Below are 27,603 nucleotides of genomic sequence, written 5' to 3' on the forward strand. Positions count from 1 at the left end.
GTCTTGATTGGGTAAAGAGGAAATAAAGCTGACAAATTCATCAGATCCCTTAGCCCAGCCCCCAGGGACTTCAGAGAGTTCAGGCACTGAATCTGCCATCCAAGGGACCGGAGAACGGTCTTCAACAAGACACTCAGTCCCGTTTAACTTTCCTGATTCACAGGATACTACTGTGTGCCCTTCTAGGCCACTGGGGAGTGGCTAATGAGCCGTGCTGAGATGGCTCAGGGCAGCAGGCTTGTCCTCATACATCCTGCCTGGGTAAAGGGGATCAGGCCACCTGATGGACATGGCAGATACTTGTACTAGGACCGGTTAGTCTGGGCCAGGGGCAGTGATCTCTTCAGCTAAGAAGCACTCAGAACGCCTTATGATAAGCAGACCATAGGCCTTCTCTTCTAGATAAGGGAAAAGATGAATGGGCAAGGAAATGGAGAAATGGAGGGAGAAGGGAGGAGACAACAAGAGGCCTCAAAGAAATGGCCAGGCTCAGGGTGGGGTAGGAGACAGGACATTCCTCAGGGACACACTAGTCTAAATTAGAAACTGCTCCTTCTAAAGCCTGGGCTGCTGAGTCTAGTAACAGCTTGCTCACATAGACCGTAGGATAAATGGGCCTGAGTAGGGCCATCACCTGCTCTCCTCCTCCCCAAACCCCTGGGGCCTGACATCCATCCTGTCCACATTTCCCATGCAGCCTTTGGGGAGGCACTGCTCTCTGTAGAGAGTGGCCTTCTTGTTATGGTGCACCTTAATTGAAGCTAATACTCTATATCATATCTAGACACCAGGCTCTAGAATTCTGAAATGTCAGAACATAGAACAACAGAGGTAGGAGAAGCCTTAGAGCACAGAATTGTAGAGTTCAGACAGAGACCTCAGGACATAGAATGTCAGCTCTCAGAAGGGCCTTTTGGACAATGGTCAGTAGGGAGGGACCTACTTGTTTGTATCTTGAATGTACAGAATTAGTGGCATACTGTCTGTCCCATTGGCATGTGAGCTTCTTGAGGGCAGAGGTGGTTTTACGCTCATTTTTATGTCACCAGAGCTAGCTTAAAGCAGTGTCTGGCATACAGAAGGTGCGGAATACAAGTTTATTGATTGATTGACTAACTGACCTTAGGATATAGAATGTCAGAGCTCAGAGACCTGTGAACATAGAATGTTGGAGTGGGGATGGAGCTCAGAAGTGGTCTAACCCTCTCAGTTTACAGCTGAGGAAAGAGAAGGGAAGGTATGTGGTCACTATTCCAGAATCAGGGACTTCATCTGACTCCTAGTGCGTGGGCAGCCTCTCTTCCCCCTCAAGCCTGTATAAGTTGGCTGGTGTGAGGGATCTCACACAAAAGGAGTCATAAGAGAATCTCTGCCTAAGATGCTCTCACTTGGCTCTGGGACAATCTAGCTTCTGAGCTGGAGAAACCAGCAGGAGATGATTCTCTTGTCTCTCAGATGTCTCTCTCACCTTCTTAACTTAGGATCTGGGCTAAGAATGCGAGGACCAAAGGGGGCCTCCCATTGAGAAGGCTGATAATACGGGGGCATGGCTGAACCCCACTGCCCCACAGGGAGCAGTATTTGCCTTCTTACCAACCTCAGTTGGAGAGCAGACAAAGGATGGGGCTGGTGTTTGTACAGGTTAGTTTCTGCCCTGGTAACTTTAGCCTAGCTCCCCAAACCTGGGGTGTGGGTAGCCCCCAACCCTTCATGTGCTGCCAGAAGGTAGAGAGAAGCCATGGCAGGAATTGGGGGGGCTACCCTAACCTCCCAGAAGGACAAGGAGGAGCTTGGAATCTGAGAATATCTCTTAAATGGGTTTCTTCTAGGACAGTCCAAAGGGCTCGTTGGGTCCTTGAGCTAGCCAGGTAATGCCCTTTCAGCTCCTTTTTGAGAATCAAAGGGGAGGAACTTTCTATTTATTCCATGTATCTTGTATGTACATAATTATTTGCATGTTTTTCTTCCCCATTGGAATATGGACTCCTTGACTGCAGGGACTGTTTTTGTCTTCCCTTGCATCCTTAGTGCTTAGCTCAGTGACTGACACATAGTAGGTGCTTCAGAAATGCTTGTTGACTGATCCTTTGACCAGTTGTAGCTTGTTGTCTCAACCTTCACCTAAGGGACCTGCCTACTTGAAAACCAGGATGTCCCAGGAAAGAACCCAAGTCTAGTGATGTAGGTCCTCCCCCTCCCCCCAACCATGTGTGGGCTTCACTGGGAAGTAGGACTGATTTTCTCAGGTTGGTCACAGCCCACATCCCAACAAGAAAGATTTTCCTAAGGGATTCTCATAGTGGCCAAGGGTACTCACCTTACCAGAGATGTCATTGATAGCTACATGAACAAAGATGGAGGCCTCTTCCATACCTTCCAGGTAGACATGTCGATAACCTGAAACAAAGATCATAAAAGTACAAAGGAGGTGGGGGGGGGAGGTCTTTCTGGCCACAACAAGCAACCAATTCCAGGCCAAGAACTGTGTTAGGTGCTAAGGACCCCCCAAAAATATGCAACAATTCCTGCCCTCATGGAGTTTCCTTTCTCCTGGGGTACAGTTTTTATGTAGATTCTATTCACTGTAGGCCCCTAGCTAATGAGCTAGGCCAGTCTTTGGGAAGCGGACTTCGGCTATACTCAGTGGTAGCACCTGCCCAAACTTACAATCCACTGATAAAGGCTTTGAGATCCCAGGGTCATCCATTCCAATGATGAAGCTCTTATCCTCAAAATGTCAAGAGAACTTGAGGCATGCTCCTCAGCATGTTGAGTGAGGTGCCATGACAAATTTATGGGAGGAGGCGGACAAGTATGGCATAGGCACATCTGCATTGCAGTCTCCATTGGTGGAGAGCAGGGGTGTCCAGCTCAAACAGAAATGGGGCCACTAAATTATGCATAAGAACCCCTGCATGCCACATGTTGACCTAGTTTAAAATGTTATTTTGTTATTTGTTAAATATTTCCCAATTATATTTTCATCCGGTTCAGTCTGTACTTGAGATTGCTGTGGCCACATGATTGACACCTCTGGTGGAAGGAACACCCGTGATAGCCATCCATTGAATACTGGCATGTCTAGCTGTTAGTGAGCTCTCCATCTTTACAGATTTGCCTGCTTATATCTTGTATCCCTCACTAGAATGGAAGCATCTTGAGGCCAGGAAACATTATCCATCCTGTCTTTGCATCCATGGTATCTAACCAGTGCCTTAGCCAGAGCTCATTGGATTGTCTACTGACCAGTGACTTAAGAATGGAGAACTCACCTGGCATCATGCTGTTGAAAGCCAGTGTCCTCTGTCCAATGAAGTCCCGCCCAATGGGGTCGTGATCCCAGACCAGGAACCGTACCAGTGCGATCTCCGGCATGTGCACTGTGAAGACCAGAGTCTCCTCCCACATGGGGTTGAAGCCTAGAGGCCAGAGAAAGGCAAGGTGTATTTAAGCCCAGAGGAGAAAACAGGTTTCATCTCTGCTTCAACTCCCTTTCCAGGGTCACCATCTATTATCCCCTTTATTTCCCTTTAATCTTTCTCATGCCAAAGGTCTGCAAGAGTTCCCTAGCCCACCAAGACCCACTCCAGCCTGAGGAATGACTGTCTTTGCCCAGAGTCATTGGAGTTCACCCCTTGCCTCTGGTCATCATCACCTCCCTTTTCCACAGCCCTAAGATTCTTGTTCCTCCTTCGTTCTCGAAGAGGACCGATGACATCGTGAGGGTGATGTCTTGACTTGTGTGTGAATTGGGTTTAAGTGAGGCAGAAATACACATCAACCTCACTCCTGAGACTAAGAATATAAAGGGAAGCAGATGCCCCTCAGAGTCCCTCTGGTTCTTGCCAGGACCAGAAAAGGAGGGAAGAGAGAGGGAGGCAGGTGGACATCAGAGTCATGCATGCCCTCCCTGCTCTCCCAATTCATTAAAGGTTAGGGAGGGTTGTCTCTGCTCCTTTGGGAGTTCTCTCCTACAGCAGACTGCACAGGGATCTGGCCCCACATTTTGACTCAGGAAGGAAGGAGTGAAGGGAAGCAATGCCCACCGTTGTCATCCACAACCCGGGTCTGCTCCTTGTTACAGTCTACAGGTAACCCAATGATCTCAACTTCCACGAAAGGGTCGATGATCTGGAAAGCAAATAGGAGAATGGGAGGTGGGAAGCTTGGGAGGTCAGTACAGCCTCCTAGCTTCCAAGAAATCCCTATGTTTCATAAGTATGTCTTAGAGTCATACAGGCACCTAGGTGGTGTGATGGAAAGAGGGCTGGACCTGGAATCAGAAAGACGAATTCAAATCCAGCTATAGATGCTTACTAGCTGTGTGATCTTGAGCAAGTCACTTAACTGCTCTCTGACTCAGATTCTTCATCTGTAAAATAGAAATAATCATAGCACCCACCTCTCAGGATTGCTGGGAGATACTTGTAAAGCGCTTTGGAACTCATCACCATCATTGTGCCTGGAAAGGCCCTTGGAAATCATGGGACCCAATCCTCTCATTTAACAGATGAAGAAACAAGTCCAAAGAAAGAAAATTACTTTGCCGGAATCACACAGCATATTACTAGCAGGAAAGAGACTTGAAACCAGTTACAGAATCAAAGAGTTGGGAGGGAACTCAGAGGCTGTCCAGTCCAACCCATAATGGAAAGAGAAGTTCCCCCCTGTGAGATATCCATCAAGTGGTCTTGTAGCCCCTGCCTGAAGACTTCCGGCAGTCCATCTTGCTTTTCCCATCATTTCAAGATGTCCAGACCTCCCTCCTACATCTCCTTGATCCCAGGATAATGGGGTCCCCATTACACCAGGCTGCTGGTTTCCTGTTTCTATCCCCTGGCCCACACCACCCTCTCCCAATCCCCTCCGGGCTTTGTTGGTGCTGGCCAGCTCACTTACAAAGATGAGGCCAGCCCCTTGCCTAGCACCCGTACCTACCTCTCCTCGGTCACCCAACATAGAGTCCCGTGGTTTGGGGAGCTGCTGTCCACTGATAATCCGGAGTATCAGCTGTTTCTTCAGCTGCCCTGGGAGAGGGTCTTCAGAGTTGGGATTGAAGACACCTAGAAGAAGATGGAACCAAGAGATGTAATGCAGAATGTCCCATCTCTAGGCTATGGTTTCCACCAAAGATCTCTGCCCTTCACTGGGAGACCAGGCCACATGACCCAGTGTCTGGAGGCTCAGTCAGTCAGACAGTCAATAAGCATCTATGAAACATTGATTCTGCGTCAGACACTGGACCATGGTCTTTGCCCTCAGAAGCTTCCATTGTAATGGGGCAGACAACATGCAAGTAATTCTGTATATACAAGACACAGACACTGTTTCAACAGGAGGCAAGGCACTAGAAACTGGGGAAGGGGGCTAGGAGTGCTTGCTGCAGAAGGCAGGATTTGAGCCAAGTCTTAAAGGAGCCAAGGTGAGGCAGGAGAGAGTGCATTTCAGGCTGGCCAGAGCAGCATGGTATAGTGGGACACACTCTGGATTCAGAGTTTGGAGACCTGAGTTTGAGTCCTGATACTGTGTGGTATTAAGCAAGTTCCACTCCTTCTCTGAACCAGTTTCCTCATCTGTAAAATGTGGGGGCTGGGTCAGATAATAATGACCATTTGTGAGGCACTCAAATCTATTCAAAGTGTTTTATGTCTGCATCTCAATTGAGTCTCATAAGCACCCTATGAGAGAGGTGTGAGACATATTATTAACCCCGTTTTATAAATGGGGAAACCAAGACCCAGAGAATTTTAGTGAAGCAGTGGGGTTCAATAGAAAAGACACCAGCTATGGAGTCAGAGGACCTTTGTTCAAATCCTACTTCTGATGACGACCACTAGGGAGACCTTGGGCAAGTCACGTGAGCCTCAGTTTCCACATTTGTAAAGTTAAGTGACTGGACTATATAACTTTTGATATCCCTGCCAGTTCTAGTTCTCCACTCTGACCTCTGTGGGCCTCAGTTTCCTTCTCTGTACAATGAAGTTTAGACTAGATGACCTCTGGGGTCACTTCCACATCCAGAGCGATGATTCTGTGATTTGCCCACAGTTCATATGGCCAGCGAGAATGAGGGACAAAGGTTGTATTCAGGCCTCCTTGACTCCAAATCCAGCCTTTTTACCCCTACACCCTCCTGTTTCGCTCATCTGTATTGTTGCTTAGTCAATTAGTTGTGCCCAACTCTTCATGACCCCATTTGGGGTTTTCTTGGCAAAGATGCTGGCATGGTTTGTCATTTATTTCTCCAGCTCATTTTACAGATGAGGAAACTGAGATGAGGAGATGGCGAAGTGACTTGCCCAGGGTCACACAGCTAGGAAGTGTCTCGAACCCAGCTCCTCCTGACTCTAGAGCCAGCTCTCTAGCACCACATAACTGTCCTTGACTATCTTTAATATTCTATTATTCTATGGCTATGAACCCCATCCCCTCAAAAGGAATAGACCCTACTTTGAGCACATGCCTTATTATCCCATGACCATGGCCTTTATCAATACCAGCCTCCATTCCAATCCCATGCCATGAACATAACCCCCTCAGGTGCATCACTCAGTCTAAAACTCCCAAGATGTTGAGGTTGGTCTGCTGGTCCAACGGGCTGAGGGGCTGACTAGCAAAGCTGCCTGAGGGACAGGGGGCTTCGTCGGAGTGAAGCTAAGCAGACCAGGTCCAGCCTGGTGCCAGAAAACAACAATGATACCAGGCTGGGGACTGGCAGATACCAGCCTATGGAGGGCCAGGCTGAGTGGCTTCAGGAGAGCCAGCTGTGCACATAGCATCCCCTTCAAATGCTTTCATCCAGCTACAGGAACAGATAAATTTGAGCATTAAGGGAGGTAGGGGCATAAACAGAAAAAATGGAATTCAAAATAAAAAAAATCCATAAAGTCATTTTCTTGAGGCAAGGTGGGGGTGGGGGGACTGGGATGAGAGTGGAGACAGTCAATTCAAAGGTTACGAATGGGCCGATGGATGGGTTAAAATGTATCACACAGTCCTTGGAGCATCACTCTTTCCATCCCCCGAGTCCTGGGTCTATTAGGACAATCTCCTCACACCCAAGGGCTAGCAGATAACTCCCCAGCAGGAAGGGGATAGGCCCTATATACTACAGTGTCTCCCTTTACCCACCAAAATGGCTCCAGAGGCAAGAGTGCCCAGTTGTATCATCATCCAATGACTTAGATTAGATTGTAAGCTCCTAGAGAACAGGGATTGTCTTTAGCTTTCTTTTTTGTGTCTCCAATGCTTAGCACAGTACCTGGTACATAGTAGGAGCTTAATACATGTTTGTTGACTTACTGGCTCCAGGTTTTGCTTCCTCAAGTGACCCAGATCTATTTATATATGAATGCATTATCTCCACCATGTAATGTAAACTCCATGAGGGCAGCCCAAATTTAATTCGTGTTTTTCTGTCCTTTTGTGTTTTTCTATCCTCAGTGCCTAGCACTCAGTAGGCACTTCATCAGTGCTTGTTGAATAGAACTGAATTCCAAATGTCCAAAGAACAGGATAATCTCAGACTCCTTAGTAATGGGTTTGAGTTCTCCCAGTCAGGACCTTCTTCCTGATGCCAGCCCTAAGTTCCTGCTTTTAAAGGGTGACTCACTTGCCTTTTTGTCATCCTTCTAGATGCTATGGCCTCTCCATGTTTCCATGATTCTCCTTTCTTCCCCTCCTACTTGTAGCTGCCCAGAATCCACTTGTAGACTCTTAGGAGGCAGTATGGTACAACAGACAGATCCCTGACCCTGCCATCAGAGGTCCTGGGTTCCGATTCCACTCCTGGCATTTCCTACCCATGGAAACCTTAGACAATCCCTTTACCTCCCTGAGGATCCATATCTATAAAACAAGGGGGTGAGACTCAGCGGCCGGGAGGGCCCCCTTAGCTTGGTCATGAGGAGGGTCTAGTCTTCCCAGCCAAGACCTGGCCAGTCTTACCTTGACACATGCACTGGGGCTTGAGGACATAGCCACAATTGCCGTTGGCATTGAACTTGGCGCGGTTCAGCTGGAGCATCCTCCCCTCTGACTGGTAGTTGAGGGCAACTGTGAGGAAAACATGAGATTGAGGTCAGTCCTGAGCCTGAGCCAAGTGGGCAGAGAAAAGACTGGTTTTCCTCTGGCAGGGAGATGGGGAGCTCTTGGGGGACCCTTAGCTCCCATCCATAACCACCCAGTCCATCCCAGGCCAGTAAAAACTCATTAGACTAACAAATATTTTACGAGCATTCAACATCTGAGAGAACAAGAGGAGAGAAATAAGCATTTATTAAGTGCCTACTATGTGCCAAGCACTATGCTAAGTGATTTACAAATTTTATCTCATCTGATCCTTATGACAACCTTAGGAAGTAGGTGTTATTATTATTTCAATTTTACACTTGAGGAAACTGAGGCAGATATAGGCTAAGTGTCTTACCTAAAGTCACACAGCTAGTAAATGTCTGAGGCTGGATTTGAACTCAGTTCCTTTGACTCCAAATCTACTTGCCAAGATTCTTAATATGATTTATTCCACTAGGGTTGTTTTGAGACTACAGCAATGCAGATCATGAATAGGGGTGTAGCTGTGAGCTCTCGTGTGCCTAGCACAGTGCCAGACCCCTTGGAGGAGACAAGGAATTATAGCTCTTGGTCCCTTCCTACACACAGCTCATAGGCCAGTCAGGGAGACAAAATACAAACACACACACAATTGGCATGAAGCTGTACATGATTCAAGGCTGAGTTTGGGAGCTGCAGACCTCAGGATGGAAGGAAAGGTTTAGAGAAAAGAGACCTCTTCAGTGGGTGAAGGAGTGGTCAGGGGAGGCTTCAGGGAGGAGGTGGCACCAGGGTCTTGAAGGGTGGGCAGGATTAGGAAAGGGTTCTCTTTGTAGCTTTGCTCCCAGCTCTGCCTCCTGGGGCCAAAGGAAAGGAATTTAGTCATTTTCAGTTGTAGCTGACTCTGCGACCCCATTTGGGGTTTTCTTAGAGTAGAGATATTGGAGGGGTTTGCCATTTCCCTCTCCAGCTCATTTTACAGATGAGGAAACTGAGGCAAACAGGGTTAAGTGACTTGCCCAGTGTCACATAGCTAGTAAGTATCTGAGGCCAATTTGAACTCAGGAAGATGAGTCTTCCTGACTCCAGGCCTGGTGCTTTATTCGATACACAACCTAGCTGCCCTAGGTGGCCTAGCAGATAGAGCATGGGACTTGTGGTCAGAAGGACCTGAGTTCAAATCCAGCCTCAGGCACTTATTATCTATGGGACAATTTTCTCAATCTCAGTTTGTTCATCTGTAAAATGAGATAATTATAGCACCTAAACTCCTAGGATTATTGACAGGATCGAATTAGATATTTGTGAAGTGCTTTGCACACCTCAAACCGCTATTTAAATACTAGCATTTATTATGGTTGTTGGAAGGAAGCCAGGGATTCCAAAGGGTGGTGGTTAGGGTTAAGGAGGGAAGGCATTCCAGGTATGGGGTGTGAACATGAACTAGGATGCAGCACCATGGATTCATGTATTTCAAGGTAGAAAGGACCTTAGACATCTGGTTCAACTCCCCCACTTTATGGATGAGAAAACTGAGGCTCAGAAATGTTATCTGATCTGTCCAAGGTTACATAGGTAGTAAGTGGCGAAGGAGGGACATGGACCTAGTTCCCCTGCTTATTGATCCAGTTCTATTTCCACCAGGAGAGTATGGGAGACAGCAAGGAGATGTGCCCAACTGGAGGGGAGGAAGTGTACTGCGGAACAGCTAGAAATGAGGGGAGGACAAGATCATTTGTATTTCTTACAAACTTATACTCTGCTTTACGCTAAGGAGAGCCTATCAAATTGTAACCTCTTGGAGGGCAAACCCTCTGTATTATCCATCTCTGTATCCTCTAAGATACCTAGACAGAAGACTTAGCACATCCATACGGGTGCTCAGTAAATGTTTGTTGGAGAAATGAATTATGTGGCTCTTAAGTTCCAGGTTAAACAATCTGGACTTTATCCTGTGGGTAATAGTGAGCCATTGCAGACTTTTGAGCAAGGGAGATGTGTGCTAAAAATACTTGGACATCTTCAAGTCCTGTTTTCAGCCCCAGAGAGGCACCCTCTCTTGGCAGCCATCCCCCAAGTTTCTGCTCCCCAGGGCTGACCCATCTGTTTACTTACCCATCTGACATCCAGCATTCCAGAAGGGCTGGGGGTTGTAGTTACTTGAGTCTACACGATAAGAGGATGGATAGATACGGGAAAGCTGGTGCTGGTTGAAACGCAGGTAGTGGGCCGGCTTCTGTTGCAGAATCTGGTGAGCCTTGGTCTCGCTAAAGGAAGATACTTGCCAACTGCAGGAGACTAGGATTAGAAATCAATCTAATTAATTAATTAATCAAAGGTTAATCCCGTAGAATTCATACCTGACACTCAACTCAGCCTCAAAGTACTTGGCACAGTGCCTGGCACGTAGTGCCAGATTAGTGTTATTAATTATTACCAACATCATCATTATTATGACTATTATTATTAGATTACGTGAAAGGCCGTGTGGATCACACAGCACAGACTCAGCCACTAACTTGCTCTGTGACCTTGAGTAGGTTGCTTAACCTCTCTGGGTCTCATTTTCATCAACCAAATGATGAGATTGGTCCCTAAGGCAGGTAGGTGGCAAAGTAGACTGATGAGCCTGGAGTCAGGAAGAACTGAGTTCAAATGTGGTCTCAGATGCTTAACTAGCTCTGTGTGACCATGGGCAAGTCACATAACCTCTGTCCTCTTCAGTTGCCTCAACTATAAGATGGACATCATGACAGCACTTTCATCTCAGGTGATGATCCAATGAGATAATATTTGTAAAGTGCTCATAGCATAATGTCTGGAATACAGTCGGTGAATAATAAATGCTTGTTTCTTTCCTTCTATGGTCCCTTCTAGCTTTAATATTCTATGAGTCTATAGCTGTGATAACTGCCTTCCAGGGGCACAGCCTAATTGGGACATGGACGCCAAAAATCAGATAAGAGAGATACAAACAGTAACTGTAAGTAAGAGCTGAGGGAAGAGTGTTTCTTTTTGACTAACTGGGTGGAGGGGAAGAGATTATGAGGTAGGATGGGGCACTTTAATGACATTAGTTACATGTATCTATATACAATCTATATGTTACATTTATATAGTACATGAAAGTAAAAGTGTTTTGCAAACTTAAACTCGTGGGACATGCTGCAGATATTTGTTTGGCAGTCACAACCTTTTGGTTTACAAAAAATTCTAACCACACTTTGGTCATCTTGTTCCCTGGTCCTCCCAGGACTTAGAAGCAGCCTAGGAGAAGGAGAAAGGCTACCGGAGGAAGGTAAATTGAAACCACATGAGAGCCTTCCAGCCATCTGCCAGTGAGGAAGGAGTGAGACAAATGATTCCCTTAGAGCCCCTCGTACAAATTGGCTCTTGTAATGATGAGTCTGAGTCATAGAGAGAACTTTCAATTCTGTTCAGAATAAATGATGAAAGCGTGTGATACATTTTAAGAACAAGTTTGATTCAAATGGGTTTCAATTAAATTTAAAAAGTGATAATGTTTTAAAAAGCTTGGTGTTTAAGAGGAGGCATGTCATGTCATCTGGAGATTCACTTGGAGGATGCTCCAGCTGAACCGCAACAAGGCCGGTCTCAGCCGCAGATCTCAAGGCAGATATTAGAGAAGAAAAATCTCCTTGGGCCAGAAAGACACAATTGTAATGACCATGGAGTGAAATGAAGGGTCAGGTAAAATCCCATCCCCACACTGCCAAAAAGAAGATCCCACTGAGTGGGACTTCACCCCTCGGTAAAGGAATGTGGGCCTCTCGGCATCTGGGTGCCCTCACTTCTGAACACAGAGGTCTGGCTTTCCCAAACTGGGGCTGACTTAGGGTCAGGCATCTTCATCCATTGGTACTAGCTACTCACCACGAGCAGCAGCTGGAAAACTGTTTATCAAGTACCTTACAGAGAGGATTGCTTTCATGAACTGGCTAGTTCACATTTATTCAGCTCCTACTATGTTCCAGGCGCTGTGTTCTCTGCCAAGATAGCCCCTTAGGTCCCTTCCATGGGCGACTATCGATATCCCCTTCCCAAATTGTCTTGAATTTATTTTGCATAAACATCTTTCTATCTATCTATCCATGCATCCATCCATCCATGCATCCATCCATCCATCCATCCTTCCCTCTATCCATCTCATCTCATCCCCCCTAATAGAATGTAAGCTCCTTGGGTGCAGGTATCCTTTCGATTTTGATTCTGCCTCCCCAGAATGTAAGTGCTTAACAAAAGTTTGCTTGATAGAGGTCAGCCAGTCTAACTTTCTCATTATCCAGAGAAGGAAATCAAAGCCCAGAGACAGGAAATGACTTTTGCACAAGGAGTAGGTAACCTACAGAGCGTCTGAGCCCAGGTCTTAAGTCTCCAAAACCATTGCCCCTCTACTGGACCCTGACACTCCTTTAGGACTCAGTTATACTAAAGTTCTCTCCTCAGGACCCTGTGAGGTAGGCAATGTATCATGTGTACCTTCCTCCCCAGTTCCCTTAATGCCTCCATCTGCATCTCTCTCCCTTCCATGTCCCCTCCCCCCTACACCTTCCCCCTACTCCTGTAGCTCCCTCCCCACCTCACCTCACCCTCTGGGATCTGGGGGACTGTCCCTACTTACTCTCTGTTTCAACATCATGGATGCCAACAGACTTGGTATATTTCACCAGGTCAGAGAGAGCCCTGGACAGTTTCATGGTCTTCTTCTGCCGGTTTATCCTGCATGAACCAAGCAAGGGCAAAGAAGTAAACATCACGGTCAGCTCACACAGGTACAAGCATTCACCCCCAGCTTCCCAGAGCTTATCAGATACACCTGTCATTCCACAGGGTAGTGTGGAGTGGCAGCTAGAGTGGTGGACTTGGAATCAGGAAGCCTTGAGTTCAAATCCTTCCTCAGACACTTACTAGCTGTGTGACCGTCAGCTTCCTCAACCGTAAAATTGGGAAGTATGTCTGGATGGCCTTTGAGTTTCCTTCCAGCTCTGGAGCTAAGCTCTAAAAACCTTTGGGATGTGCTTAGATGCTGAACTCTATCCCTGGATGCCCTGCTGGAACTCTACCCCTCCCTTCCCACCCCTGGCCACCAGGTGCCTGCCCCAGGGAACTGACCCTCTGCTCTGGCTTCCTTGGGAGTCCAAATCATCATCGCCTTCTTCTATGCTGGAAGTCTTCTTTAACTTGCTGCCTTTTTTCTGCATAGGGAGGAGAGAGACGTGACATTAGCCAGCCATGGAAAATCAGCATTTACACAGCAGCAAAAAGAATGCTCAACTTAGCAGAGAATGTGGGTTCAAATCCTGACTCTGCCACTTACTATCTGTGTGGCCTCTGGGGACTCAGTTTCCTCATCTGTAAAATGAATGGATTGGACTCTACTCTTGCCTTCTAGCCCTCAGTCTGTGATCCTCTGTATTCAGAGAAGTCTGTGCACCATGACTCGAGGGGCCAAGAAGCACACATAAGGAGGGGGATCCCAAAAGGAGATGGTATATGGAGGAAGCTATGAGGCAGAGGTGAGTGAGGTATGAGGCTCTGATGGCAGATAAGCTCCCGAATTCCCTACAGGGCAAAAAAGCCCCACTCCAACACAGTCCCTACTTGGAGGGGTCTTAGGGCCCCAGCCTAGGAGGGAGGCTTTTATCCCCTCTCTGTCCTCCCCCGCCTCCTCTCGCTACATCTCAGCCTTTGTTTCCTTGTATACCACTCTTTTGTCTGTCTATACCCCACTGCCTGGCTCTGTGGTGGCCTTCAGGTCCAGCTAGTGGGGGACTTCTGGCCAGATCCTGCCCCTGCACCCTGGGGAGGGATCATGGGTAAGGTCTCTAGAGGGCTGGGACTCTAGAGAAGGCACCTGGCCCAGGCTATGTTCTGCTGCCCCGTGCCTGGAGCCCCACCCCTGGATCCTGAATCCTGCCCTGGGAATCTGCTCAAACTGATCCCCTATACCTCTACCTAGTAGAGGACCTCACATAGAGTAGGTGCTTTTGTCAAAGTATCCCCAATACCTAGTACAGGACCTGGCACAAAATAGGTCCTTTCATATCCCCAAAACCTAGTACAGGACCTGGCACAGAGCAGGTCCTTTTGTCTTCGCATCCTCAAAATCTAGTATAGGACTTGGCACAAAGTAGGTGCTTTTGTCTATGTCAATACCTAGTACAAGACCTGGCACAGAGTAGGTGCTTGATTGTTGCTTATGGGTTGATTGATGCACGTGCCAGGTACCTCTCTGGGCCTCTGTCTCCTCATCTCTTAATTGGAGGTAATAATATTTCGGTTAGTTCTTTCATGAGGTCATTATGATGAAAGTACTTTTGTTGTTGTGCAGTAGTTTCAGTTGTGTCTGACCTTGTGACCACATTTGGGGTTTTCTTGGCAAAGGTACTGGAGTAGTTTGCAATTCCCTTCTCCAGATCATTTTACAGATGGGGAAACTGAGGCCAAGAGGGTGAAGTGACTTGTCCAGGGTCACACAGCAAGTAAGTATCTGAGGCCAGATTTGAACTCAGATAAATTAGTTTTCTTAACTCCAGGCCTGGCACTCTATCCTCTGCACTACCTTAAAACATTTATAAAAACACACATTTCTATTGTGCTTTAAGGTTTTGTAAAGTACTTTCATTATAATGACCCTATGAAAGAACTAACTGAAATATCATTACCTCCAATTAAGAGATGAGGAGACAGAGGCTCAGAGAGGTACCTGGCACAGAATAGGAGCTTGATAAATGCTGACTGGCTGACTGAAATGGCAAGTGCATCAGTTGAGCAATTATTAAGCACCTACTCTATGCTGGGCACTGAGGCTACAAAGACAAAAAGGAAACCCCCAAAGAGCTTGAACCCTATCGGGGGCTGTTGTGGGGATCAAGTGAGAGAATATTTGTAAGGGGCTCTGCAAGCCTTAAAGCACTATTGAAATGCTAGCTATTCTTACTATATAATAATAATAATAATTAAAAAATCTAATTTTATCTTTAGATCTAATTATACATAAACACATAGATAAAATATTCAATACACAAATATAAATTATGTACAATACAATATGTGCAATTTATAAAATGATATTAATAATATTATTAATATAATACTAATGCTACCCTCTACTACTACTACTACTACTACTACTACCACCACTACCCTCTCAGGGTTAACAGGAGGATCAAAAGAGTATAAATTTAGAGCTGGACAGGCCCTTTCGGATCATTTAGTCCCCCATTTTAAAGATAAAGAAACTGAGGCCCAGAGAGGAGTCAATGTGACTGCCCAGAGTCACGTTGGGAGGAAGAAGCAAAGCTGGCATTTGAACCTGTGGGTCTTTGGCCCTCAAATAAAAGAATGTGTCAAGAGTTTTGTGCCCTGTCAAGGACTAGAGAAATGTTGGTTATCAGTGGCATTTCATTGGTTTTCCCGGGCACATCTTTGGCTTGTGATTCTGATTCCCTCATTGAAAGCCCAAGGACCAGCCTGGGCTCCCATCCTGACCTTTCGTTTGGAGAAGCTACTCATTAGCAATCGACTGTTTCGTTTGCTGCCACTCAAGTCCTCCCCAGATTCCACGTCTTCTTCAGCTTTGCTCTGTCAGATGGAGAGAGAGAGGGAAGGAGAGATGGAGGGAGAGAGAAAAAGAGAGAGAGAAAAGAAGAGAGAGGAAAAGAGGAGAGAGAAAGGAGAGAAAGAGAGAGAGAAAGAAGAAAGAGAGGAAAGAGAAAGAAGAGAGAGACGAAGAAAGAGAGAAAAAAGAAGAGACAGAAAAGAGGAGAAAGAAAGGAGAGAGAAAGGAGAGAGAGAAAGAAGAAAGAGAAAGAGGAGACAGAAAGAAGAGAGATAATATATTAATAATGATAATAAGTTTATAAACCTCATTTATATGCCTTATTCCATCTTTACACCAACCATGCTATAATGGTTGCTATAATTATCCCCATTTTACAGAGGAGGAGGCAGGCATACAGAGATGGAGTGACTTGCCAGGGGTTATACTGCCAGTAAGCTTCTGCGGTCAAATCTGAACTCAGGTCTTCTTGACCCCAAGTCCAATGTTATGGAGGGGGCTTCCCCTACTAGAGGCCCTGAAACAAAGGCCAGATAATCACTTTTTAGGCATGCTCCCTTGTTTGGGAAGGAGCTGGATCCAGTGGTCTCTGAGGTCCCAACTCAGAGGCCCGGGGTCTCAGCCAGGGGATCCAGCCCTCTTTCCCAAAGACCCAGCAGAGTCTGACTAGGATACGTGCAGCCAACATTCTGCCGGCTGAGCCTATCCACTCATGAGAGGCAGCTGAGTCAAGGATGGAGACTGAGTTTGAATCTAGATTCTGACAGTTACTAAGTCATGGACAAATTGCTTCTCTGATCCTCAGCCTCCTCCTCTATAAAATGGGGATATGCATGCTGCCTACATCATGGGGGTGTTGTGAATAATACATGTGAGCTATCACTTGACCCTCACAGTTCTCCCTCCCCTCATCCCCACTGTTTGTGAGACCTTGGGGAAGTCACTACCCCTGAGTCTGAATTGCCTCCTGGGTCCAATTAGGGGACTGGACTTGACCCCCAAGGTCTAAATCCTATGGCATTTATCATTCCCCATTTTGTAAGGGAGAGAGGGTTGAAGCCCCCAGGACTTGGGGATGGGTCCAGCTAGGCCAGGTTGGTAAAGGTCATAGGATCTTAGAAACATCACCAGCACCACCACCACCATCATCATCATCATCGCTAACATTCATGTCTTGTTTTAAGGTTCGCAAACCTTATAAACATATATTTTTAAATATATTATATATGTATTTTTTACATGTAAACATAAAAATATAAACATTTTATCTCATTGGATCTTCACAACAACTCTAGAATGTAAGTGCTGTTTTTATCCCCAATTTACAGTTGAGGAACCTGAGGCAGACAGAAGTGAAATGACTTGCCCAGGGTCACACAGCTAGTATATGTCCAAGTCAGGATTTGAACTCGGCTCTTCCAGACTCCAAACCCTTTGCTCTCTCCAGCGTGTTGCCTAGGCGTCTTGCAGAATCAGACTCTTAGAGCTGGCAGGAACTTTGGCAGTCAGCACTTAGCCCAGTGCCTAGCACAATAATCAATCCAAAAAGCATTTATTGAGCACCTCCTGTATACCAGGATCTTTCTAGAGCTACAAGGTGCAGAAAAGGTGCCAACCTGCATTGGCAGAGGGAGTTTCCTTTTCTGGGAGCACCCCACACTAGTGAAATCATAGGCGCCTACTCACTCCCTATTCTTATGTACCAGGCATAGAATAAGTACTTAACACTTTGTTGGATTTTTTCCTTCTTTCTATTCTTCATTCTTAAATTTTTTTCTTATAAGTGAAGGCCATTCAGGAGGAATGAGAGGGATATGGGGAAGATTTAAGCTGAAAAAAGACAAAATATAGCAATAAAATTACTTTTAAAATAAATGCTTGATGAATTGTTGATTTCTGAACCAACTGGCCTTTTCTCCTATACAAGGGGCCATCTGGCTGAACACTGCCAGGCAGACCATAGCCGAGAGCCCTGAGGAGGAGGGCACTGTCTTGGCCTCTTGTTTTCCAGGAGCTCAGTCTCTGCCAGCATGGACACTGTCAACCAGACACCGAAGGAAGCACTTGCCATTCACCACTTATTTTTCTCAGCTCAAGCAGGGCTTGACCCAGGCTGGCCCAGAGGGACTTCCTGTGTTTACCAAAGCCCTACATAAACTGAAATCAATGGATTGAGAGACAAGTGTGCCAAAAGAGGGGAGAGAGGAGAGAAAAGCAAGGGGAGAAGAAAGAGGAAAGAAGAGAAGGGAGGAGAGAGAAAAGAGAGGATAGAAGAGTGAGGAAGAAGAGAAAAGAGAGGGGGAAGAGAGAGAAAGGAGGAAGGAAATTGGAGGGAGGAGATTGGAGGAAGGAGAGAGAAGGGAGGAGAGAGAAGGAAGAAAGAAGGAGGGAAGACAGAGGAGGAAGGAAGAGACAGGAGGGAGAAAGGAAGGATCAGAGATAGAGAGAGGGGAGAGAGGAGAAGAAGAAGAAGAAGAAGAAGAAGAAGAAGAAGAAGAAGAAGAAGAAGAAGAAGAAGAAGAAGAAGAAGAAGAAGGAGAAGAAGGAGAAGAAGGAGAAGAAGGAGAAGAAGAAGAAGAAGGAGAAGGAGAAGAAGAAGAAGAAGGAGAAGAAGGAGAAGAAGGAGAAGAAGGAGAAGAAGGAGAAGAAGGAGAAGAAGAAGAAGAAGAAGAAGAAGAAGAAGAAGAAGAAGAAGAAGAAGAAGAAGAAGAAGAAGAGGAGGAGGAAGAGGAGGAGGAGGAGGAGGAGGAGGAGAAGGAGGAGGAGGAGGAGGAAGAAGAGGAGGAGGAGGAAGGAGAGAGAAGGAGAGAGAGAGAGAGAGAGAGAGAGAGAGAGAGAGAGAGAGAGAGAGAGAGAGAGAGAGAGAGAGAGAGAAAATGAGAACAAATACCCGGTCACCCCCTAGACTTCCAAATTGTTGACATCTTCCCAAAATTCATCTCTGGAGCCAGACCTAGCACTCTGATGTGATGATACCAATGGTAACACCTAATACTGATAAAGCACTTTAAGGATCACGAAGTATTTACAACGGATCATCCAGCCAGGGCACAGCAGTATGACATAGTTGTCTCTTTATCCTCTCCTTTCCTATCAGACCAAGGCGCGGTAGAGAGAAGGCTTGACTTGGCATCAGAGGACTTAGGTTTAATCCTGTCTCAAACACTTACTAGCTGTGTGACCCTGGACAAGTCATCTTACTTCTAGTTTCTTTCTCTAAACAATGACAGTCAGGCTGGGTGGCCCCTGACGCCCCTTCCAGCTCTAAATTTATGATATTATGATCGTAGGCATATCTCTCACCTCTTTAGGCCTCGGTTTCCTCATCTGTAAAATAACAGAGTTAGCCTAGATGCCTTCTAAGGTCTAAATCTATGATTCTGTGATCTTGGGCAAGTCACTGTGACTCCTTGGGCCTCAGTGTCCTTTTCTGTAAAATGAAGGGATTGGATTGGAGGTCCTTTCCAGATCTAAATTTCTGATCTCTTAATCTTGCATCTCTCACATCAGGTGAACCCAGAGTAGCTGCTGACAGGCCTCCCCCAGCAGGAGAGGAAGGCCAGCACCTCTACCGGCTTTGACTGACTCACCCTTCCTCTCCTTTCTCCCAAAGGAGCCGTCTGAACTGCTCATTTCTGTGCCACACAGAGCTCCAGCTTGTAAGGGAGGCAGCCAGAGTTTGGGGAAGGTGAGTGTCTGTGTGTGTGTGTGTGTGTGTGTGTGTGTGTGTGTGTGTGTGTATGCTGCCAGCCTCCGTGGGCAGCGCTCCCGCCTTATAAGCCACAGTTATTAAAAGATTAAATTACCTACAGAATTCAGGCCTGTTTAGGGACAGGCTTGAATATTAACACAGGCTCATTCCAGAACAAAGCCTGCCTGCTTCCTATTCCAGGCAGTCAAGTCACTTGCTAGTGCTTCTTTCCATCCCGGAGGCTCCCACTCTTTGCATTCATCCCCCACCCAGCCCTGCAGCCCCCACAGAAAAGCAGGGGGAGGGAGAATGGGGAATTCTGGCTATGTTAACAAGGTTGTTCACCTGGCAGCCTCCTTGACAGGGTGGCACCTTCCACCGTGGAAACTGGAGCTGTACATAAATATTTCTACAAGCACCAAGTCATATCTTGCTTTCGAGGCACTGATGGCTGAAGCTCTCTTTTTCCTGGGTTCCAGTTTTGGTTCCCAAGATTGTGGCCACCTGAGCTCCTTTCCAGGGGCAGACAGGCTGCTTACCAGAAGGCAGGGAGCCCCATGAAAACTTTATTAAGGAGATTTCAAGGCTGCTTCTCTTGAATCCTGTCAATGGGCATTGGTGGCAAGGGAGAGAATTTCTCCTGGCAAATTAGGGTCCTGCAGACCATGCTGAAAATGGGCCAGTAAGGATTGGGCATCAAGGTAAAACATGGGATAGGGGCCATGGATGGAACACATATGCACGCTGTCCTCCATTCCCCTTCAATCCCATGTACAAAATGAATACATATACAGATATGCCTATCCCTTGGGTACGTGCATACATGCATGCCATCTGCTATCTCTTCCTACTCCCATACAGGAGCACAGTCACCTGTACAAATCCTCTGCTTGCATATGTATATGGACACATCCATCCATTGGTACATGGCACGCATGTATCCACCAAACCTTACTTCATATAGGTGCCCATATCCGTGTACTCATTGTCCAAATGCATGCGTTTACACGAACATTGAGCCATAGGCATATGCATGCACATAATACATACCACATTCTCTCACCTACACATATGTACATACCTACGCAGACCGACCCATCTCCCCAACCATATCCAACACTCACACTCACTCTCCCCTCCTCTCCCTCCCTCCTTCTCCCCCTCCCTCTCTCTTTTTCTCTGTTTCTCTTTCTCTCTCCCTCTCTCTCTCTCTCTCTCTCTCTCTCTCTCTCTCTCTCTCTCACATCTATATTTGACTGAACTCAAGAGCAGGGAATTCTTTTCCCTTTCTTCATGTCCCCACTGTTTAGTACAGTGCCTGGCACATAGGAGGTACTTAATAAATGCTTATTGACTGACTAAGTACATTTACAAGTACTGAATGGTAAAGTGGTAGAAGAAGAAAGGGAATAGAGGAGAGAAAAAAGAGGGAGGAAGAAAGAGGAAAGAAGAGAAGGGAGGAGAGGGCCCTGGACCTGGAGTCAGGAAAGCTTCAGGCACTTTCTAGCTGAGTGACTCTGGGCAACTCAATTCAATTCGATAAGCATTTATTAAGCACCTGCCATTATTAAGCACCTACCCCAGCACCTAAGCACCAGGGATACAGGCTTGATTTCTCTGAGCCTCAGTTTCCTTATCTGTAAAATGAGAGGGTTGGACTGAATGGCCTCTGAGGTCCCTTCCAGCTCCAAGTTTCTCCTAAACTCTTGTCATTCGACAGAAGAGAAAACCAATAGGGTTGGAGTTGGTAACATCAGAGGTCTGTTCGGGTTCTGAATTTCTGATACTACCAACAATTAAAATTCCACCTAGCCATGGCTTCTCAGTGGGAACCGCTTCTATGTTTTCTTTCTTCTTTTCTAAGGGGAGGGCCAGAGTTAGGGACTGGAAGTAGGACTCAAAAGGTAATGCAATGCCTGGGGTTTGGGGGTGGGATGAGTTCATTGGGATAAATGTGGCACTGGGAGTGTCCTGAGCCCTTTTGGGGAGCAGCAGAAAAACATCTCACCTCACTGTGATGCAGATCTTCCTAGATATTCAGGGTCTCTCACTCTTCAAATATTTGTAGGGGGTCTTTCCCAGTTCTCTTAGCTGCTAGTGCCTTCCCCATTGTGATTACCATCCATCTACTATATCTCTCCTATGTAGGGGCAGCTAGGTGGTATGGTGGATAGAGCACAGGGCCAGGAATCAGGATGACCTGAGTTCAAATCTAGCTTTTGACACTTGTCGTGTGACCCTGGGCACACAACCCGTACCCTTATCTGTAAAATGGGGCTAATAACAGCACCTCCCTGCCAGGGTTGTTGTGAGGATCAAATGCCATAATAATTGTTTACAGTTTTAGCACAGTGCCAGGTACACAGTAGGTGCTACATAAATGCTAATTATTATTATTATCATATATATGTTTCCTCAGTAGAATACGATGGTAGTTTTCAAAAGAAATTTGAGATGCACAGATTTGGAGCCGTCTCCATTCCAGAAGTGCGCAAGGATTCTTTGTGCCCGACCTGTGGTGGAGCATTCTGAGCTTGTATGGGCCTGGTCAGCCACACACCGTAACCTGACCTCAACATAGTGATATAATTTTGGTCGTTTTCAAGATCCACTCATGAAGGCAGGGGCTGTATTTGTCTCTCTTTGTCTTCTGAGGGCTTAGCAAGGTGCTTGGCACCTGACAAAATCCTTAATAAAATAGATGTTTGTTGACTGATTGATTGGAAGTCCCACAGGTGGGTCTGAAAGAGTGAGCCCTGTTATGAGTTTGACAGTGCATCCTGAGCTCTCTCCTGGAATACGGCAGCAATAGGAAGACTAATAACCATGGAATTGTTGGGGGAAGGAGGTCCATGCTGGAAAAGACCTTCGAGCTTAGCTCATCTCGGCTTCTCATCTTACAGAGTCAACCACATGATTTAGAGCTGGTAAGGAAGTACTCTGGAGATCTGGCTAAGTCCAGCCTGCTCACTTTGCAGAGCATTAAACTGAGGCCCACAGAGGTGAACTCACTTACCCAAGGTCACAGAAATAAGAAGCCGCAGACCCAGGCTTGGAATCCAAGCCCAGGATCCTTCCCCCTATCATGCAATGACATGTAATTAGTGCTGGAGACCAGAACCCAAATCTCTTGACTCCTTCAGGATTATAGACTAAGACAGGGGTGGGGAATGAGAGGTCTTAAGGCCACATGTGGCCATCTAAATCCTTAAGTATGGTCTTTTGACTAAATCCAGGATTTAAAAGGCCACATGTGGCCTTAAGGCCTCAGGTTCCACACACCTGGACTGAGTTGGAATGGAGTCAGGGCTCATCCGGTCCTAATCCCTCCATTTTCAAGATGAAGAAATTGAGACTCAATGGTCACATAAAAATAGTTAAGTGGCATAGATTTGAAGGCTTCTCTCTCCAAATCCAGCCCTTCTCATATTACACCTAGCTGACAGATTTCCAAAACAACAGTAACTAGATGAAAAGGTCCGTGGTTAGCTAGGTAGGAGATCTATAGACCTTAAAGACTTATTCCTTCCTCAAGGAGGTCTCAAGGAGGAAGATCCCAAGGTTCTAAAGATTCTCCAAGCCCCAGTGTCTCTTATAATTGTTGGCACTGAGCAGCCCACTAGAAGCCTGGCAAGGAATCCCAAAGAGGTGGAAGGGGATGGAAGAGGATGAGACAGACAGATGGTGTCATGAAGATAATGAACATGAGCTTGGACAGACTTCAGGAGATAATGGAGGTTAGAAGGGTCTGGCATTCTGTGGTCTATGGGGTCACAAAGGGTCAGACAATGACAAAAACAACGAGGAGTCCATTGAGTTCCAAAGCTAGCTCTCTCTACTCTTGGGATTGCCCTCAGAGCAGATAATCAAAGACATGTTCTGAAAAGGCCAAACCACTCTCTCTTTTACAGTTTAAAGGCAACAACAACAAACAAAACAAAGCCAGAAGAGCTGAGAATATGTGATAATAGCACTTACACAATGATTTCCTTAACCTACTTACCCTATGAAGTAGATAGAGCAAATGTTTTCATTCCCATTTCAGAGATGAGGAAACAAAGGCACAGGGGACTCCCTGTCTTGGGGCAGTATCTGCTCTCCTATTGACTATAAGGGTTGTTCCAGAAGGTCTGACTAAAGCAACCAGATCCAAGACCATAAGACCACTGGGTCTCAAGGTGGAAGAGAAGACCTTGGAAGTCTTCAAGTCCAATCCCCTCATTTTACAGGTGAATACACTGAGGCCCAGAGGGGTTACGTGACTTGCCACATAAAGTATGAGTGGTCAAGCCAAGAAGGGGACCTAGACCTTCTGACTTGAAATCCTGGATTCTTTCTCTTAGAACAATCTAGAAAAAAATGCAACTGGTAACATCTAACTACCTGCACCATCTTAAAACCAACACACCTCCAGATTATCCTTTCATCTCACAGCACCTCGAAGCTGAGAGAGACCTCGGTTTCCATCTGATTGACCACCAATACGGACCTAGTCTCCTTGTGGTCCAACCTGTGTGGGACTGTCTAAATCTTTGGCAAGTGGTCAATTCAACAAACATCTATTAAGCATCTACTGTATGCTGAGTGCTGAAGATAAAGGGACAAAATCACATCCCTGCCCACAAGAAGTTACAAATTCTACTGTGTGTGTGTGTGGAGGGGGGACTATGTATACACAAATAAGTTGTCGTACATTTTTTTAGTTGTGTCTGACTTTTCATGACCCCATTTGGGGTTTTCTTGGCAAAGATACTGCAGTGGTTTGCCATTTCCTTCTCCAGCTCATTTTATAGATGAGGAAACTGAGGCAAAGAGGGTGAAGTGACTTGCCCAGGGTCACACAGCTAGGAAGTGTCTGAAGCCAGATTTGAACTCAGGTCTTCCTGACTCCAGGTGCATTGCTTTACCCACTGTGCCACCTAGCTGCCCACAGATAAGTTAATACAAAGTAATTCCAGGAAATCCAGAAGCACTAGTAATTAGGGGAAAAGGGACTACTAGAGGCTTTTATTTAGGAAATAGTGCCTGAGCTGAACCTTGACGGAAGCTAGGCATTCTGAGAGCATGGAATATATGCTGAGCAGAAAGGCCAGCCAATGCAAGGTCATAGAGGAGGGCAATTACATGTTGAGTTTATGGAACGGCAAGGATGTGAGTTGGGTAGGAACTCAGGGTGTGTGTGTGTGTGTGTGTGTGTGTGTAGGAGTAAAGCGGTGAAGTCCTTTCCCTTTGGGACAGTGCTCATTGATGGGAAACCTTCTCTGACCTCCAACTTAAGTCAGCCTCTTGGCGCCTTCCCCCATACTCCCTATTCTGGCCTCTGGGGCCAAGCAGAACATGGCTGATCCTTTTTCCATTACTTGAAGATAACTCATTTCCCTCCCCGATCTCACTGGCCCCACACTCTCCCTTCTTCCATCTTTCGCTTTTCCTCCCCCACACATACACAGGTGTACACCTACCTACATCTGGTGTCTGATCCCAGCAATAACTGGGAAGTGCCAATTTAATGGTAGCTCAGGTGTTAGTGGAGGAACCAGGGGAGAGAAGAGGTGGAGGAGAGGAAAGCATTGTTATCTTTTGGGTTTTACTTAAAAGGAAAAGATAGACTATATTTACTTAGAGGCCTGAAATATTTATTTGTTGTTCTCCACACTCATTGTTCAGTGAGCAATACACTGGAGGTGTTAAGAGTGGAGATGCAGGGCCCAAACAGCCCATACTACTGAGAAATCTTTGGAGTCGGTGAATGTAGGATACTGAGAGTCACATGGGGAACCGTGCCACTTACTAACATGGGACCACAAGCAAGGGATAGAGTATATGCCTGGAATGAGTTTGTCAACCTGGAGAGACTCTAAAGGGAAGGAAGAATAGTGATGACTGACATATAGATACAATATTTGAAGGTCATCCCATTTGGCCTGCGGGCAGCTAGGTGGCGCCATAGTGCACAGAGCAATGTGCTTGGAATCACGAAGACTCAAGTTCTTGAGTTCAAATACAGCCTCAATCACTTCCTAGCTGTGTGACCCTGGGCAAGTCACTTCACCCTGTTTGCCTCAGTTTCCTCATCTGTAAAATGAGCCAGAGAAGGAAATGGCAAACCACTCCAGTAACTCTGCCAAAAAAACCCCAAATGGGGTCACAGAAAGTCAGACAGGACTGAAACAACTTAACAATTTGGGTTGCATAATAACCCCATGAGGATTTTGTTTTGTTTTTTCTTTTAAGCCCAGTCTTGTGGTTTCATCCATGTGTGGAAAACTCCCTCCTTTGGTGCATGTCAACAACCTCTTGAGTAATTTATAATCTTAGAGAATTCCCTGAAGGCTCTGCAAGGGTGAGTGCCTTGCCCAGAATCTCACCACTGGTAAGCATCTGAAGCGATATTCCAACCAAGTTCAGCACTGTACAGGTGTCTGAGGTAGGAATGGAACTCAGGTCTCTCCTGACTTCAAGAGCAGTAGATACTGGAGCCACTTGTTTGGACATACAAGGGCAGGGGCTGTCCTTTCTTTAAGTCTCCAGTGCTTAGCACAGTGCCTGACAGACATTAGGAGCTTAATAAATGCTTTTATTGTTGTTCAGTCATTTTCAATCATGCCCAACTCTCTGTGATCCCATTTGGGGTTTTCTTGGCCAAGATACTGGAGTGGTTTATCATTTCCTTCTCCAGCTCATTTTACAGATGAGGAAACTGAGGCAACCAGGGCTAAGTGACTTGCCCAGGGTCAAACAGCTAGTAAGTGTCTGAGGTCAGATTTGAACTCAGGAAGGTTGACTCCAGGCCCAGCACTCTATCCACTGTGCCATCTAGCTGGCTAATAACTAACCTTTTAATAGTGCAGGTAGGTTTGGAAACTCATATATACATATGCACACATATTTATGCATGTGCGTATATAAATTATAAATATATGTATATGCATGTGTGTTTATATGTATAAAATTTATGTGTATGCATGTATGTGTGTCTATGTGTATGTATGTGTGTGTGTGTGTGTGTGTGTGTGTGTGTGTATACATATATATTTGGTCCTCACTTTAACCTAAGGCTTAGATTATCCCCATTATATGGATGAGGTAACTGAGGTTGAGAAAGGTAAAGCCACTTTCCCAGAGTCACATAGCTAGGAAGCTTCTGAAGTAGGATTGGAACCCAGGTCTTCTACTTTCTCACCTGGCTAAACCAGCTTGGGGCTTGATTGGTTTCCGGAATCAGAAGGATTAGAGAGTCTGAGGATGGGACCCTGGAGCTCATCTGGTTCAGTCCTTTTATGTAATGGTGGAGAAAACCAAGCCCTGAAGAGTTAAGCCATGGGCCAAGATCACTCAGGGAATAAATGACAGGACTTTGGCCAACTCCTCTGGCTCACATTCAGTGCTCTTTCCCCTACATCGCTGGACTCTTCTTTCATCACTTCCCAGACGTCCCGTGACCACTGCTGCTTCTCAATATAGCAGAGCTACCCAATGAGGGGGGGCCACATTGTACACGCCTCCCCCCATCCCGAAAGGGCCAATGTACCTGCCTCAATGAGCCAGAGCCCAGGAGGAGCCTGGTCTTCCTCAGAACCATGGGATTTAGAGCCAGAAAGGACTGTGGAGATCATAGCATCTAATCCCTTTAGGGACAGCTAGGAGTCTAGACCTGGAGTTCAAATCCTGCCTCAGACACTTTCTAACTGCGTGACTCTGGACAAGTCATTTATAATCTCTCTCAGCCTCAATTTTTTCATCTGTAAGATGGGGGTAGTAATAATGAGATTTTATGTGTGCGTGTATGCAAAGTACTGTGACATCTAGATATAGATATACTTTGCATACTTAAAAGCCCCATATAAAATTAGCTGTTGAATCTAGGAAGAGACTGAGGCCCAGGGAGAGGAAGGAACTTGCTAAAGGTCACCGAGCTGAGCAGCAGCAAAGTGATGCAGTGGTTAGAGTGCTGGGCCTAGAGTCAGGAAGACCTGAGTTCAAATTCTGCCTCAGATACAAGGTGTATGACCCTAGGCAAATGAACTCTGCCTCAGTTTCCTCAATGGAAAAATAAGGATAATAGCACTTCCCTTGAAGAGTTATAAGGAGCAAATGAAAGAATGTCCTTTTTTCCTTCCTTCCTTCTTCCCTCCCTCTCTCTCTTCCTTCCTCTCTCCTTTTCTCCTTCCTCTCTCCTTCCTTCCTTCTTTCCTTCCTTCCCTCTCTCTTCCTTTCCTCCCCCTCTCTCCCTTCTTTCCCCTCTCCTTTTCTCCTTCTTTCCTTCCCTCTCTCCTTC

At 46.2% G+C, this 27,603-nt stretch overlaps 1 protein-coding gene across 1 annotated transcript in view; it reads right to left on the minus strand.

The window, feature by feature from the left end:
* The window catches only part of PLCH2 (phospholipase C eta 2), a 303,179-nt gene that overhangs the window by 11,860 nt on the left and 263,716 nt on the right, over window positions 1–27,603 (minus strand). Inside the window, exons 13-21 of the mRNA XM_036747264.1 lie at window positions 15,565–15,657; window positions 13,186–13,268; window positions 12,695–12,792; window positions 10,168–10,350; window positions 7,948–8,055; window positions 4,939–5,063; window positions 4,047–4,131; window positions 3,273–3,419; window positions 2,318–2,397 (exon numbers count right to left, since the gene is read on the minus strand). Coding sequence (XP_036603159.1) covers window positions 2,318–2,397; window positions 3,273–3,419; window positions 4,047–4,131; window positions 4,939–5,063; window positions 7,948–8,055; window positions 10,168–10,350; window positions 12,695–12,792; window positions 13,186–13,268; window positions 15,565–15,657 — 1,002 coding nt within the window. The remainder of the gene's footprint in view (window positions 1–2,317; window positions 2,398–3,272; window positions 3,420–4,046; window positions 4,132–4,938; window positions 5,064–7,947; window positions 8,056–10,167; window positions 10,351–12,694; window positions 12,793–13,185; window positions 13,269–15,564; window positions 15,658–27,603) is intronic.

The sequence above is a fragment of the Trichosurus vulpecula genome, chromosome 2 (genome assembly GCF_011100635.1).
Source record: "Trichosurus vulpecula isolate mTriVul1 chromosome 2, mTriVul1.pri, whole genome shotgun sequence".
Taxonomy (NCBI): domain Eukaryota; kingdom Metazoa; phylum Chordata; class Mammalia; order Diprotodontia; family Phalangeridae; genus Trichosurus; species Trichosurus vulpecula.